The 12,363-nt window shown below is 43.3% G+C and overlaps 1 protein-coding gene across 2 annotated transcripts in view; it reads left to right on the top strand.

The window, feature by feature from the left end:
- Positions 1 to 12,363, top strand: part of ZNF513 (zinc finger protein 513) — a 101,070-nt gene that overhangs the window by 33,146 nt on the left and 55,561 nt on the right. Inside the window, exon 3 of one of the 2 annotated variants that reach the window (XM_078650108.1) lies at positions 5,450 to 5,538. The exons of the other annotated variant lie outside the window; for it this stretch is intronic. Coding sequence (XP_078506234.1) covers positions 5,493 to 5,538 — 46 coding nt within the window. The 5' untranslated portion in view covers positions 5,450 to 5,492. The remainder of the gene's footprint in view (positions 1 to 5,449; positions 5,539 to 12,363) is intronic. 2 annotated transcript variants of the gene reach the window in all.

The raw sequence follows: 12,363 nt of genomic DNA, 5'->3' as shown, positions 1-12,363 counted from the left end.
ACTAAGCCTTTACTTTTTTTTTCATATTGGGGATTGTGTTGGGATAGCAAAACAAAAAGCTTAATCAATTTACTCACTGCACTTAGTGCACGTTTAGCAGAGCTGTTCCTTTAGCTTTCCACCACATACCCTGCATTACGTGTCTTGATAACAACATTATCTCTTTAGGAATTCTAAAATCCACCTTAAGGAGTTCTAAAATGCACTACGGCTAACTTTAGGAAAGCATGACCAGGACTGGGGCAAGAAATTCCACTGAATGGACCTCAATCTGATGATAAAGTGCAATCGAGTATCGGCAAAAGCTTCTTATAATCCTAGAGGCTTGCTCAATTACGTTTCTTCAAAGTCTTTTGCCACTTGACACTGAACCAACCACATTTTGACTGAAGAGACGCTACATCTCTCATAAGAACAGTTTTTGTTCAAAGATGGTTTACGAACAGGAAAGTGCTATCTAGACTCTGGTGTATTAGGTAATTTTGTTTTGCTAGACCCAAAAGAGTATCTGCTAGTTTCTAAGATTGATCCTAAAACAAAAAAATAACAACCAGGCAGAGATCTTGTTACTGTACAGTTCAGATGTGCCATATATATTTGGTAGCACCAAGCGTCCAACAATACCAGCTATAATTGCAGTCACAAACCCAACAGAACCCAAAAGTCAGAACAATTAAAAAAAAAAATCCACTTCAGTTCAAATCCACCAAATAGTAAGCCCTCACCTAACTCATAATGGCACTATACTCTTCTGTGTGGGGGAGCTTTTCATGTTTGATGCGCTTCTGGAAAAGAATCTAGTTGGAAATGTTGCACAGAAAAACTGGAAGGCTTTGAAAACCTACCTCTTCTGCCAGCTAATTTTATTTTATTGAAGTTTTCCTTTCTCGTGTTTTTAACTGCTCCTCTTGATCTTTCTCGGTTTTTCCAAAATCAAGATGCCCTGTGGCAATAGTTCATACTTTTCCAAATAGATAAGTAAATAAAACAATATATCTTTCCTAGACAATACATGAAACTCTAAACAAACACCACACTGCTAAGCTGATTCAAAAGGACACTGCAGACCCTAACGAAACAGAATATAATCTGAGTTCACTCCTACACCTACCTCACGCCCAGAAATGCAAATACCAAGTGTTGTGACCACACCTAAAACTGCTGTTATCACTATTGTTGTTTGTTCTACCTTGTCACCCCCATGCCCTGTAAAACCAATGGTATAATCCATCTCTAGTGATAGTTTAGATTAGAATGTTGGCACAAGGTTCCTCAGGGCTGGGTTGAGGCGCGCTCAAAGACTGTTAGAATAAACATTTCTCTTCACTTTTATTGTTGCTTGATTTCTATCACCAGTCCTTCAGTTGGTACGTACTTGAACTGGTAAAGCTCTCCAACTACACACACCAAACAACATTTACCAATACAACAACCCACCAAACTAATAAATAACATAAAATGCTCCCACAACTATTGATATTTGAATTATTAAATCAAAAACAAGCTCCTACCTGTGATTGCATCCTGGAGACCTAGGAGTGAAGGTACCTGTGTTTAACAGCACTGTGAAAATATGCTCAAATCAATACAGTGCTATGCAAATCTCCATTAATGTAACATAACAAAGGTCACGTTTGTTAAAGTCCTATCAAAGTTGAGTCATTCAAAAATGCCCATAGGAATGTTCATAAAATCACAACATTTATACACAAGTTGAGTAATGCATCTTTACATAAGGTAACCACGTTTTATAACGCCTTTAATACTGCCTTTAAAATTGTGCAATATTTAGAACTTGGTGACAAACTATCATCGGTGAGTGCTTTGAACAATGCAGGTGCGGTTTCTGCTTATTGTCTTTCTAGAAAATGAAGACCAGAATCTCCTATATGTACACATGCTTCAAACAATGAACATTACATGTTTTCCATAAAGTTTCAAGTTTATTTTACAAGATTTGGCTCTTAACTGAGGTCCATGTATCTTTTAACAAGTCAAATACACTGCAATACAAGTTTTAAAAACATTTTAAATCACCTAAATATTATCAAACAAGATACTTCATTTTCTGATAAGAATTGTAATTGACACACTTTAGGAACAGAACGTGCACTGTATTTTAAATACCAATGATTCAAGAAGTCACAATGAGGAAAGTGCAGTGCCGAACAAATAAAAATTATGCGATCACGATCTTGTATATCATTATTACATAGCTCACAGATTCTTTCTCTAACCAGCAAGTTATGTCAACTGTCAGTCACACATTTCAAGGGTAGTATATTCATTCTTAATAGCACAAAAAAGCTACAAATACCATGATGAACATGCCAGGGCGAATACATTTGTTGTCTTATCAGGGTGCATCAAGCTACAATTGGGTCATAGTGCCACTTTTTTAAACAATAATCACGGTCCATCCTGAGACTAACATGTTCTGGATGCTGTTTTATCTGTCATTTTAGCTGTAACTTAGACAAACCAACAAAATCATCTGCTAGATCGCAAACTGTTTGAATGTATAATTAAAACTTCTGATTTACACAATTTTCCTTCTTTAAATTAAAAATGGCTAAACACATTAAACTCCTTAATGAATCATCATTGCTGTTGAATAGGTGATGACCCACAATAAACTTTTGCCAAAGCCTACACTAAGGTACTGATTAGATCAAATTCTAATCCGCCTGAATAGCAGTATGTGTATTCAGATTGGATAGCTTTCTCAGGATTTGACTCTCAATCTTATTAATAAAACCCCATTTAGTTCCATCCATTATTTCTGGAGCGTATAATAGACTCAAAGGAACTTTTAAGTGATAAACTGATACCAAATGTACAAAATGCTACAGTTTGTAGATGTTCTTCGAATTGTTCAGAATCTTGTCTCCACAAATTCCATGCTGATGTCAGAGAGAGCGTGAGAGGCTGCATGGATCCCGATGCGGTCTCCTTTTACTCCAGGTCACAAGGCAAACTAGTCTGCTGCATGTCCTTTGAGAAACTGTTCTTAATCTCTACACTGTAGCTCACCATGCACAGCGGTGGAATGGGGTTCTCATCTGCTCCTGGGACAGAACTCTTTGTACTCTAGAGTTGATTGCTTTACCATGCTTCCTGTTTTTCGGACAGCCTGATCGGTTGGTCTTTCAGCTAGATAGGCTGCTCTAAATCAGCTCTGCCAGATGGGTGCAGAATTCCGAAAACTCGCTGCACTGCACAACAAAGGGGGGTGAGCAGAGCAGATTTCCCAGGACTCCATGCACCCTCGGTCATGAAGAATCTGCCTGTACTGCAAGGTTGGTCAGGGGAGTCTTAGCCCATTCATGTGTCTCTTCCTTAGTCCTCATGCTCATGAGCTAGGCACTTGAATTAACACTACGCAATGTTAGGATGGTCAGTTGTGATTGACCGAAACAAATTGGTATTGAATTCCAGTGATGGAGTCTGCATCGGCAGGGGATACACTGGTTGAGTGGCTTGTCTTACAGTGACTGCTTTTATCCATCACCCACGTGCACAGCCTCTAATGCAGGTAATATTGAGGCTTTGCTTTACTGTACTGTAGACACTTAGGTTGTCTTGGATGTTCACTGCATCTCTAGATACCCTGTTGATTTTTTGCATACAGTTTGTTAAAAAAGTTATACATTAGCACTTCAGGAGTGTTTATGATAGTTGATTGCTCAGCACTAGCCATTCAGCTACATGACATTGCTCTAAAATCGAATAAAGCTATCTTTTGACTTTGACTTTTTGACATTGCTCTATCATTAGCTGTGTACTGGTTTTTCTAAAGCTTCTATATGCGAAGGAAAAGTACCTTTGATTACAAGGTGAGAAATTGTAATCCTTCCGACTGATGTTATAAGATTTCACCTAATTCTGAGAATCCGTGAATTTACAAGTCATAAAGGGGAGGAGAGATATCAATGTCTAGACATAGAGACTGCAGAAGATGTTAATTATAATATTGTGAGTACATTTGCTATTTAAACAATAAGGACTCTGGTTACCTGGGCACCTCATTTAAGCCTGCATCAATTATTGCTACAGAGATTAAGTAGGGAATGCGGACCCCTGTACACAAGAGTATCATTCATTGTATTTTGTTAGCCATACTTAAGTAACAGCTCCCAGGTCACAACAAATTTAGTTTGTCAAAACGTGGAAAAAGTTATCCATAATTCTTAAGCCAATATTTAATTCCTCCGAATCGAGCACATTTTATTCCACACAGATATCCAGCAACATGCTGTAGTGAGCTTCACCATGACCAAGAGATAAGGTGAAAGATTCCCAGTGTTAGTTCATAAGGAGTTTATCTTACATTTGTTTGTTACCATCAAATCCAAGGATGATTTGAAATGGCTAGACCCCCAAACCAGTTCATATTCTTTTATTTGTGAATACAGTGGTTAAAGTGATATTTTGTCAGTGATGTGTAGCAAACACAAACAACCAGTATGGATTGGTTTTTCTTTCATCATTTCACGATAATTTCTCGGTAAGAAATGGATATTTTTATTTGCTAACCACCAATGGAACAGATAACATTTGAAAGTAAGCAGAATGTATCAATTCTGAAGGAGAATCGGCACACCGTATGATCTGTGAGCAAACATAGCTGCTGTTGCTTTTATCAGTGTACTTCCCACTGATAGGAGTGGTTTGCGTTATAACCACTTAATGATTGCAGATGTACAGTGGATGTGGTGGAGGAACTTATTCTGATGTATCCGTTGACATAGTACATGCATATGTCAAGTCTACAGAATTGGAATGTAACCCTAGTAGTTTGACACTATCTTGTTGTTTGGATCCTGCTGGACTGACTGTGAGGATCATATGCTTATCCCCTGTACAGCTGTCTTGAAAGTCAGACTGCATTGCTGGATAAATTAAAAAGTCAAGACTCTGGAATGTATCAAATATGTTGGAGATCTGATTGTTCTCTTATCGTGAGAATGCAGGCACCCATAATTGTAGTTTAGTTAGTTGGACCGACTGCTAAAAGTTGAACGGCTGCAAACTGATTTCCATAGTGCCTTTATTTTTGCCTAAGCATGAATATGGTTAGGAGAGTGCATCTACTTTTCTCTATTTAAGTGAGTTACTTTTAATACATTAATGAATCACTGATCTTTCTGAAAGGTTTTAGAAGTCTTCCTGTTTTAGACTGTTATGTGTTTGACAATTCCTGCAGCCTCTCTGCTTTCCCTCTTGCTAATCTTTTTAGAATCCTTTTTTCCCCCCTTTAATGAGCTCGACTAATCAATTGTTTCTGCACTTCCCTCCATATACTTTCTTTCTCTACAATAGTTTCCTACTTTGCCTTTACCTCCAGGATCCGACCTTCCTTCTGCCTCCTTGACGGCTATGATTCTCCTCTTATTAATCCATCTTTTCATCGTTCGAGAATCTTCTAATGCCACACCTTCTCTTGCAGGATCCAGTTCTTCTTTCCATGTTACTGCAGTGAATTTCTCGCTATGGTGCCCAGGAGGAAAGGACTTCATCGGCAGGGATCCTCCTATGGTACTTTTGGAATTTATTTGTGCTTTATTTTTCGCGTTATTTGTTTTGACTCAGTAAGTATTAACATAGTGTGGCCATGTAAGTTCTTTGTCTTCATGCAAAGTTTGTAGAACATGTTCCCTTGATCCACTAAGTGTATAAGCACAGCGGGACCACCTTGTTTGTATCTCTGGGTGATTTCCTCTCATTATTCCCTGCTTTCTCTCTTTTATCTTTGTTGCCATTCTGTATCTAATTCAATTGGGAATGCCCAGGCTTCTATCTATAATCATTTAAAATATTCTTTAGAAATATTTCCATTATGACTCTTCTTTCCAAAAACACCTATCGGTGTTTTGGTTGCTCCTTGCTTTCTTATTTTTCTACTATCTAATCCCGTTTCTGTGGCTCTGTCTTCTCCATTTACTATCTAAAAAAACTTTTTAAAATGTCTGGTTTCTTCTCTTCGAATTAATATTGCTTTCCTCTGGATTACACTGAATCTTAGAAACCCATCTTGTCCAGCACAGATTATAGATTGCTATCCCTATCATTTTCTTCTACACAATGTCTGCTATTTCCTACACCTCGCATCACCCTTTAGTGAGTTCAACTCTTCTTTGATTGTCTCATTGGAACTTTTCTTGCTTGCCGTGACCGCTTTCCTTTTTTTTTTTTTTTTTGAAGACCTTTATTTGCATCATTAGGGTAAACATGTGCGGGCCTACAACCAATCCGGCCGGCCACAAGTCAAAGACGATCAAGAATCAAAATAAGCGACACAAGGCCAGTTGGCAGGCAAGCAAACATAATTAAACAATGCTAGAAATGGGATAAGCGGCAATAACGGCCCAATATCAGGATCAATGAGGTCCATTTTATGATAAGGGGACAAGGCTCATGGCTGACTCACAAATACGGGATAACCCAGAAACAGGAATACACCCATGCCAAAACGAGAGGAGGGGGGGGGGGGGGAGGAGGATGTAAGGGCACGAGTCGACCGTAGCACAAAACAAACGCAAAATATAGTGGAGAAGCATACAAGTGCTACCAAGATCTCATGTCCCCCACCCAATAATACGCTAACAGAGGCAAGGGAGCGGATAAACTGTACGAACCGAACCCACTTCTCTCAATACGAGCCTGGGAAAAAGGGGGGGGGAGGAAAGGGGAAAGGGAAAGGGGGAAAAATAGGGGGGAAACAAAGGGGAGGAAACCAAAAAGGGACAGAAAAGGGGGGAAAGGAAGGAGAAAGAACAAAATAAGAAATATAAAAGAAGAAACACAATCGTGCAAGATGGGCGCCACCCCGGGCCAGGCAACCCGCGGCTAATAGTACAGAAGAAAGTGGAGAGCTGGCGAAAAGAAGGGTATGGCAGTCGCGACGAAGCATCGAAACCAATAAAAGTGGCATAGCAACAGACCCCAACCCACTCATGCCTGAGAAGCGAGGACAGAAGCGGCACCGCTATAAAGGGATAGAAAAGGGCCATAGAACCAAAAGAAAACATCTGAAAGACCCCGCCCACCCGTCCCACCCCGCACCCCTGCAGAAGGCTACGGCCTACCTTCCAAACAGCGTGCCTGTCGCCCTAATCCGAAACCCGAAATATAGTGAAAAAAAGAAAGTAGAGAAAGAAGACAAAAAGAGGAGGAGAGGAAATACGAAACAAAAATAAAATGTGAGGGAGGAGCCAGAGGATATGAGCAAACACATTCGGCCACGACCCTCCCCCGACCAACGAATGAATAAGTATCAAGTCAATACTACACCTTCACATACAGCAAAAACCACAGGGAGGAGGAAGAGATTGTAACGTTTCACCGTGTCGGGAGTACAAACATCAGTGCAACGGGCAGGTAAACCAGCAAACTATCATGTCGTGCAACTCACCCCCAACCCTTCCTAACCACGAAACCAACCCAATAAAGGATAATGTGGAGCGGACCACCCAGCACAAAATAATCGTAATGTTGTCCAGAGTCACGGCAGTGATAGAAATCAGGGAGAGCCTTCGTACGGAGGGAATACAAAAAGTCAATAAAGCTAGTCAATTGTAGCCGCAACGACAGGACAAGCAAAGGCAAGCCGGAGTCCAGGTGCGCAATTCGACAATACAAAGGTACCCCTCCAGGACAAAAGTTCGAATCCAACGAAGCGGGAGCAAACAGCGGCCCACCATAAGTCCCAGGTACCCGGGAAGGAGCAGATCTCCGCGTCGTGTGGAAGTCCTCGAAATCCAGGCGGTGAGGAAGCAGAGGGTCAAAAGTCACCGGCCCATCAATCGGCCGAAGAACAACAACAGCAACTCCTGGCGCAGCCGAAGGCGGCGAAGCAATGGCGGCATCAGGACGATAGGGGTGCATGAAAGAGCGGCGGCCCAAAATGGCGGCGAGCCGCATGGGGTCGGTAGAGGCACCGGGGGCCAAGACAGCGTACAATGACACCAAGGCGTCCAGGACATCTCCGGGCGTGGGCGCTCGAATACACATCCAGGCCTCCGCACAATCCGGCCGGCAAGGAGCGTCGGTGCAGAGCGGAGCACCCCCCGCGTTGTCGGTAGCCATCTTGTGAGTTTCGCCGCCCCACACTCTACCGTGGGCCCCCAAACAGTTCCCAAATGTAGGACTTTACAGACCTCCGGAGGCTCCCAACAACGGCCTCACCGGCACAGGATGGGCGAGCGCCCGATTGGGGGGGGGGGTCCCCTCCGAACAGTGGCAGGCCCCACAGGCGAGAGCCAGGCGCGGGGTTCAGGGCCGCCGGACAGGACAAAGGCGAAGGGGCCCCTTCACACGGTCAGCCCCCAACACATCACGTCCCCCTCCAGCCGCACGGCCCAGTCATCGGGGCCGGTTCAGGATCTCCGGGGCACACGCATAACGGTTCCCACCAGTGGCTCACTCTCGCGGCCGGGGCCGGCAATCTCTTCTCCGCGTGTCGGGTCCCGCAGGCGAGGTCCCGGTCCCGAGTGCCCGGAGGCCCCAATCTCACCGAGGGCACAGCTGCGGACCCACAGCACACAGGAACCTCCGGACCAGACGGTGAGTAAGAGTGGGTCTTTAAATTTCAAATTCTGTATTGAAGTATCGTCGCAGTGCAAGATATATTGCAGGATAGTCGAGGTTAGCCGGAGGGCCGACGGAGCCGAGCTAAAAGGCGGCCATTCCGTCCTCGAGCTAGGCTCCTCCCCCGTGACCGCTTTCCTGATAAAATAGTCACCTCCCTGGTGCTTTTGATTTATTTTTGGACATCAGCATTACTGCTGTGGTGGTGAAGTGATTTACGGGTGCATATAGAACACTAATAATCTTTAATAGTCAAGTGCTGTGGTATGAGACATAGATTGAGTGATCGCATGTTCAGCACTCATTATCCTCTTGTTGCTATTCACTGTACTTCTTTGGAATCACGTTTGTTAGCGACTGAATAGACATGTTTGAGCTGTTCATAAACCCATTTGATAGTTGGGGATTGAATGCAAAAGCAAGTGGAAGATGTCCCACATGTGCTTTAATATTTCAGCATATATTAAAGGCTGTCCGTGATGAGCCAAACTTTTTAGTTTTTTGTTTACTTTCTTTGTGGCAGAAAATGGGGGTTTGAAATGAAAGCCACATTTGAGACCTGAGCAAGAAAACAAAATGCGACCTGCATCATCAGAATGATGAAAGGCCTTCATTAAATACACAATTTAATATGGATCCACCTTTATTCCGTTGGAAGCGGTCTGTCCTCATACAACACCCCAAAATAAACATGTATTATTGACTATGTGTCTTTCCTTGGGTGTGGTACCACCTGGGAGGATTGTACCACAAAGGGAAGTATATTTCCTAGGGTATATACCACTATGCATTGTGCACCCTCTTTGGGGATATTACAGGAAGTTATGAATCAAATACAACATTAACATGGAGCTGCTGAATTGGGGATCAAGTTAATAGGCACCTTTGGCACTGTTTTTTCTATAGTTATTAGTTCTGTTGGAGGAGATGCAGCTCTGTTGACCAAATGTCAGTGTTTGGTTACGGTCCCTTTAAATGAGCGTGAACTTGAACTTCCACAAATTATTTGAGAAGTATGTACATACCATGAGTATTCCTTCTGTAAAACTGCAACTCAAGTCTAAAACTGAAGTATAGGAGACAGTAAAGGACAAAGCTGCATGCACGAAGACTGATTCTCCTCCACATCAGGAGTCCAGAGTGAGTGGTTATAAGTGAGGACCATGGAAAAAAGTAGAAAGCTTGATCAGTATGAATATACAAATAAACGTTCTTCACGTTCTTGACTCTTATTTTGGGGAGAATAGAATGATGAAAGGAGCAGCCGGTCAGCGTATCATAGTAAAGATGAGTATTCAAGTCATAAGACTGAGAAAAGACACTCCCATGATAGTAAGTGTAGTATAAGGAAGCAAGAGAAGTTCAGATTCAAAAGCTCCTTTTAAGAAGTAAAAAGTGGTCGGTTTGACAAAAAAAGAAGCATGGCTCAGAAAATGAGTACTTTTGTGGAATGGGACATAGTCGGTAGCGTTCCTGGACACCGTAGTGAAAGTAACCATAGGTTACCAGGCTTTCAAGCAGCATCAGGCTATGACTTCTACTGATGAATGCACTCAGATAGAAAAACAGGATAGCCATGCAAACTCCCCTGACAGAGTTTATAATGTAGAAATACAGCCAGAGGGTGAAATTGTCAGGGGTCGAAGAGGGAACTAGCAGATTGATTGGTCAGAGGACTAGCTGGGAGAGACTGTGACAGGACTTGATACTAGGTTTGTGTGTGATCTCCAAAAGGAATACTTTGCTATTTGTTTCCCTCTGAGGCGGAAGCCGGAGGTCTTACTGTGCTCCCTTGCACCTCTTGTATATTTTACAATGCTGAAAAACGATTGAGACAATAATTTGTTTTAAGCTCTGTATATATTTTAAACTGTTCCGTTTTTAGCACATTGTCCCCTGAGGTGAGATTACTTCACCTAGATTCGATCTGCCCTCCCTCAGCGCCGCTGTAGTCAGGTGCAGGGAAGCTTGGAACAGAACTTGGCCGCCATCTTAGTTTGGGAAGGCTGGCCGAGAGCTCTGCGCCCCTCCCGCCCTCCCAGGGTATTTAAATCGCGTTCTTCAGCTAACGCGTTTAATTGCTATTTGTTTCCCTCTGAGGTGGAAGCCGGAGGTCTTACTGTGCTCCCTTGCACCTCTTGTATATTTTACACTGCTGAAAAACGATTGAGACAATAATTTGTTTTAAGCTCTGTATATATTTTAAACTGTTCCGTTTTTAGCACATTGTCCCCTGAGGTGAGATTACTTCACCTAGATTCGATCTGCCCTCCCTCAGCGCCGCTGTAGTCAGGTGCAGGGAAGCTTGGAACAGAACTTGGCCGCCATCTTAGTTTGGGAAGGCTGGCCGAGAGCTCTGCGCCCCTCCCAGGGTATTTAAATCGCGTTCTTCAGCTAACGCATTTAATTGCTATTTGTTTCCCTCTGAGGCGGAAGCCGGAGGTCTCACTGTGCTCCCTTGCACCTCTTGTATATTTTACACTGCTGAAAAACGATTGAGACAATAATTTGTTTTAAGCTCTGTATATATTTTAAACTGTTCCGTTTTTAGCACATTGTCCCCTGAGGTGAGATTACTTCAGCTAGATTCGATCTGCCCTCCCTCAGCGCCGCTGTAGTCAGGTGCAGGGAAGCTTGGAACAGAACTTGGCCGCCATCTTAGTTTGGGAAGGCTGGCCGAGAGCTCTGCGCCCCTCCCACCCTCCTCACACCCCGCCCAAATCATGCATAAAAACAACAACACCGCCCGTCCGCGCCGGCGGCGCGCCAAAGGCGGGCCCGTCTGCGCCCGTCCGCACCGGGCCCAGGGCCACAACCCCTGCTTCTCGCACCATTTACTCTCGTAATGAACTCATGGAGCTGTGCCCTTCTTATGCTCCGCTATGTACTAAAGCTGATGTATCGCTTACTCCATTGGCTTCAGGTACACGGTGCTCACATTGTAACTCTCTATCTATGCTTGTTAACCCCACGCTGCATATCAAAACACGAGCTATGGAGGATGACATACATATTTCCATGGCACTTGTTAATGCGCGTTCCTTGAGTAAACACTGCCAGGACATAGCCGACCTAATAAATGATCATAACTTAGACATCCTTTTTATCACCGAGACTTGGTCCGATGAAGCATCTGCCCCTGACTATGTTATAGCAGTTCCCCCTGGCTATGGTGCCTATCGGCAGGATAGGCCCAAAGGTAAAGGAGGTGGAATAGCCATCATAGCAAGAGACTTATATAAAACGCGCTGCTCACCTATCCCTATCAATGCATGCGAAGCCATGCACTTTGATATTAATCTGGCTCCCACGTATAATTTTAAGGGGATATTGATATACAGACCCCCTGGTACTAGATCCGCGTTTCTCACAAATCTTACCAACATCACCGAATCTATAGCGGCAGAAAAATTCACAACGATATTGGGTGATTTCAACTTTCATCTAGAGCTTCACAGTGACAGGGATACCATATCCCTCGTATCAGACCTTGATACGATGGGCCTTAGACAGTTGGTTACAACTTCTACTCACCAGGCAGGCCATACGCTGGACGGTATCTTCACTAATGTGGAAGGACTGTCCATCACCTCTGTTCTTCCAATGACCTGGACAGACCATTCAGTTATCATTAGTAAACTTACCATCAAAGGTCCGCAGAGTAAAAAAAGGTCTCCTGCTATAAAGGGCACGTTCAAAGCGTGGAAGGACATTAACCCCAATGATTTAATGCTGCTTCTCCACACCACAACCCCAGAATTATCCAATGACCCA

The sequence above is a fragment of the Lissotriton helveticus genome, chromosome 6, assembly GCF_964261635.1.
Source record: "Lissotriton helveticus chromosome 6, aLisHel1.1, whole genome shotgun sequence".
Lineage (NCBI taxonomy): Eukaryota > Metazoa > Chordata > Amphibia > Caudata > Salamandridae > Lissotriton > Lissotriton helveticus.
Note: the sequence above shows the minus strand (reverse complement) of the source record. Positions and strands in the feature narration are given on the sequence as shown.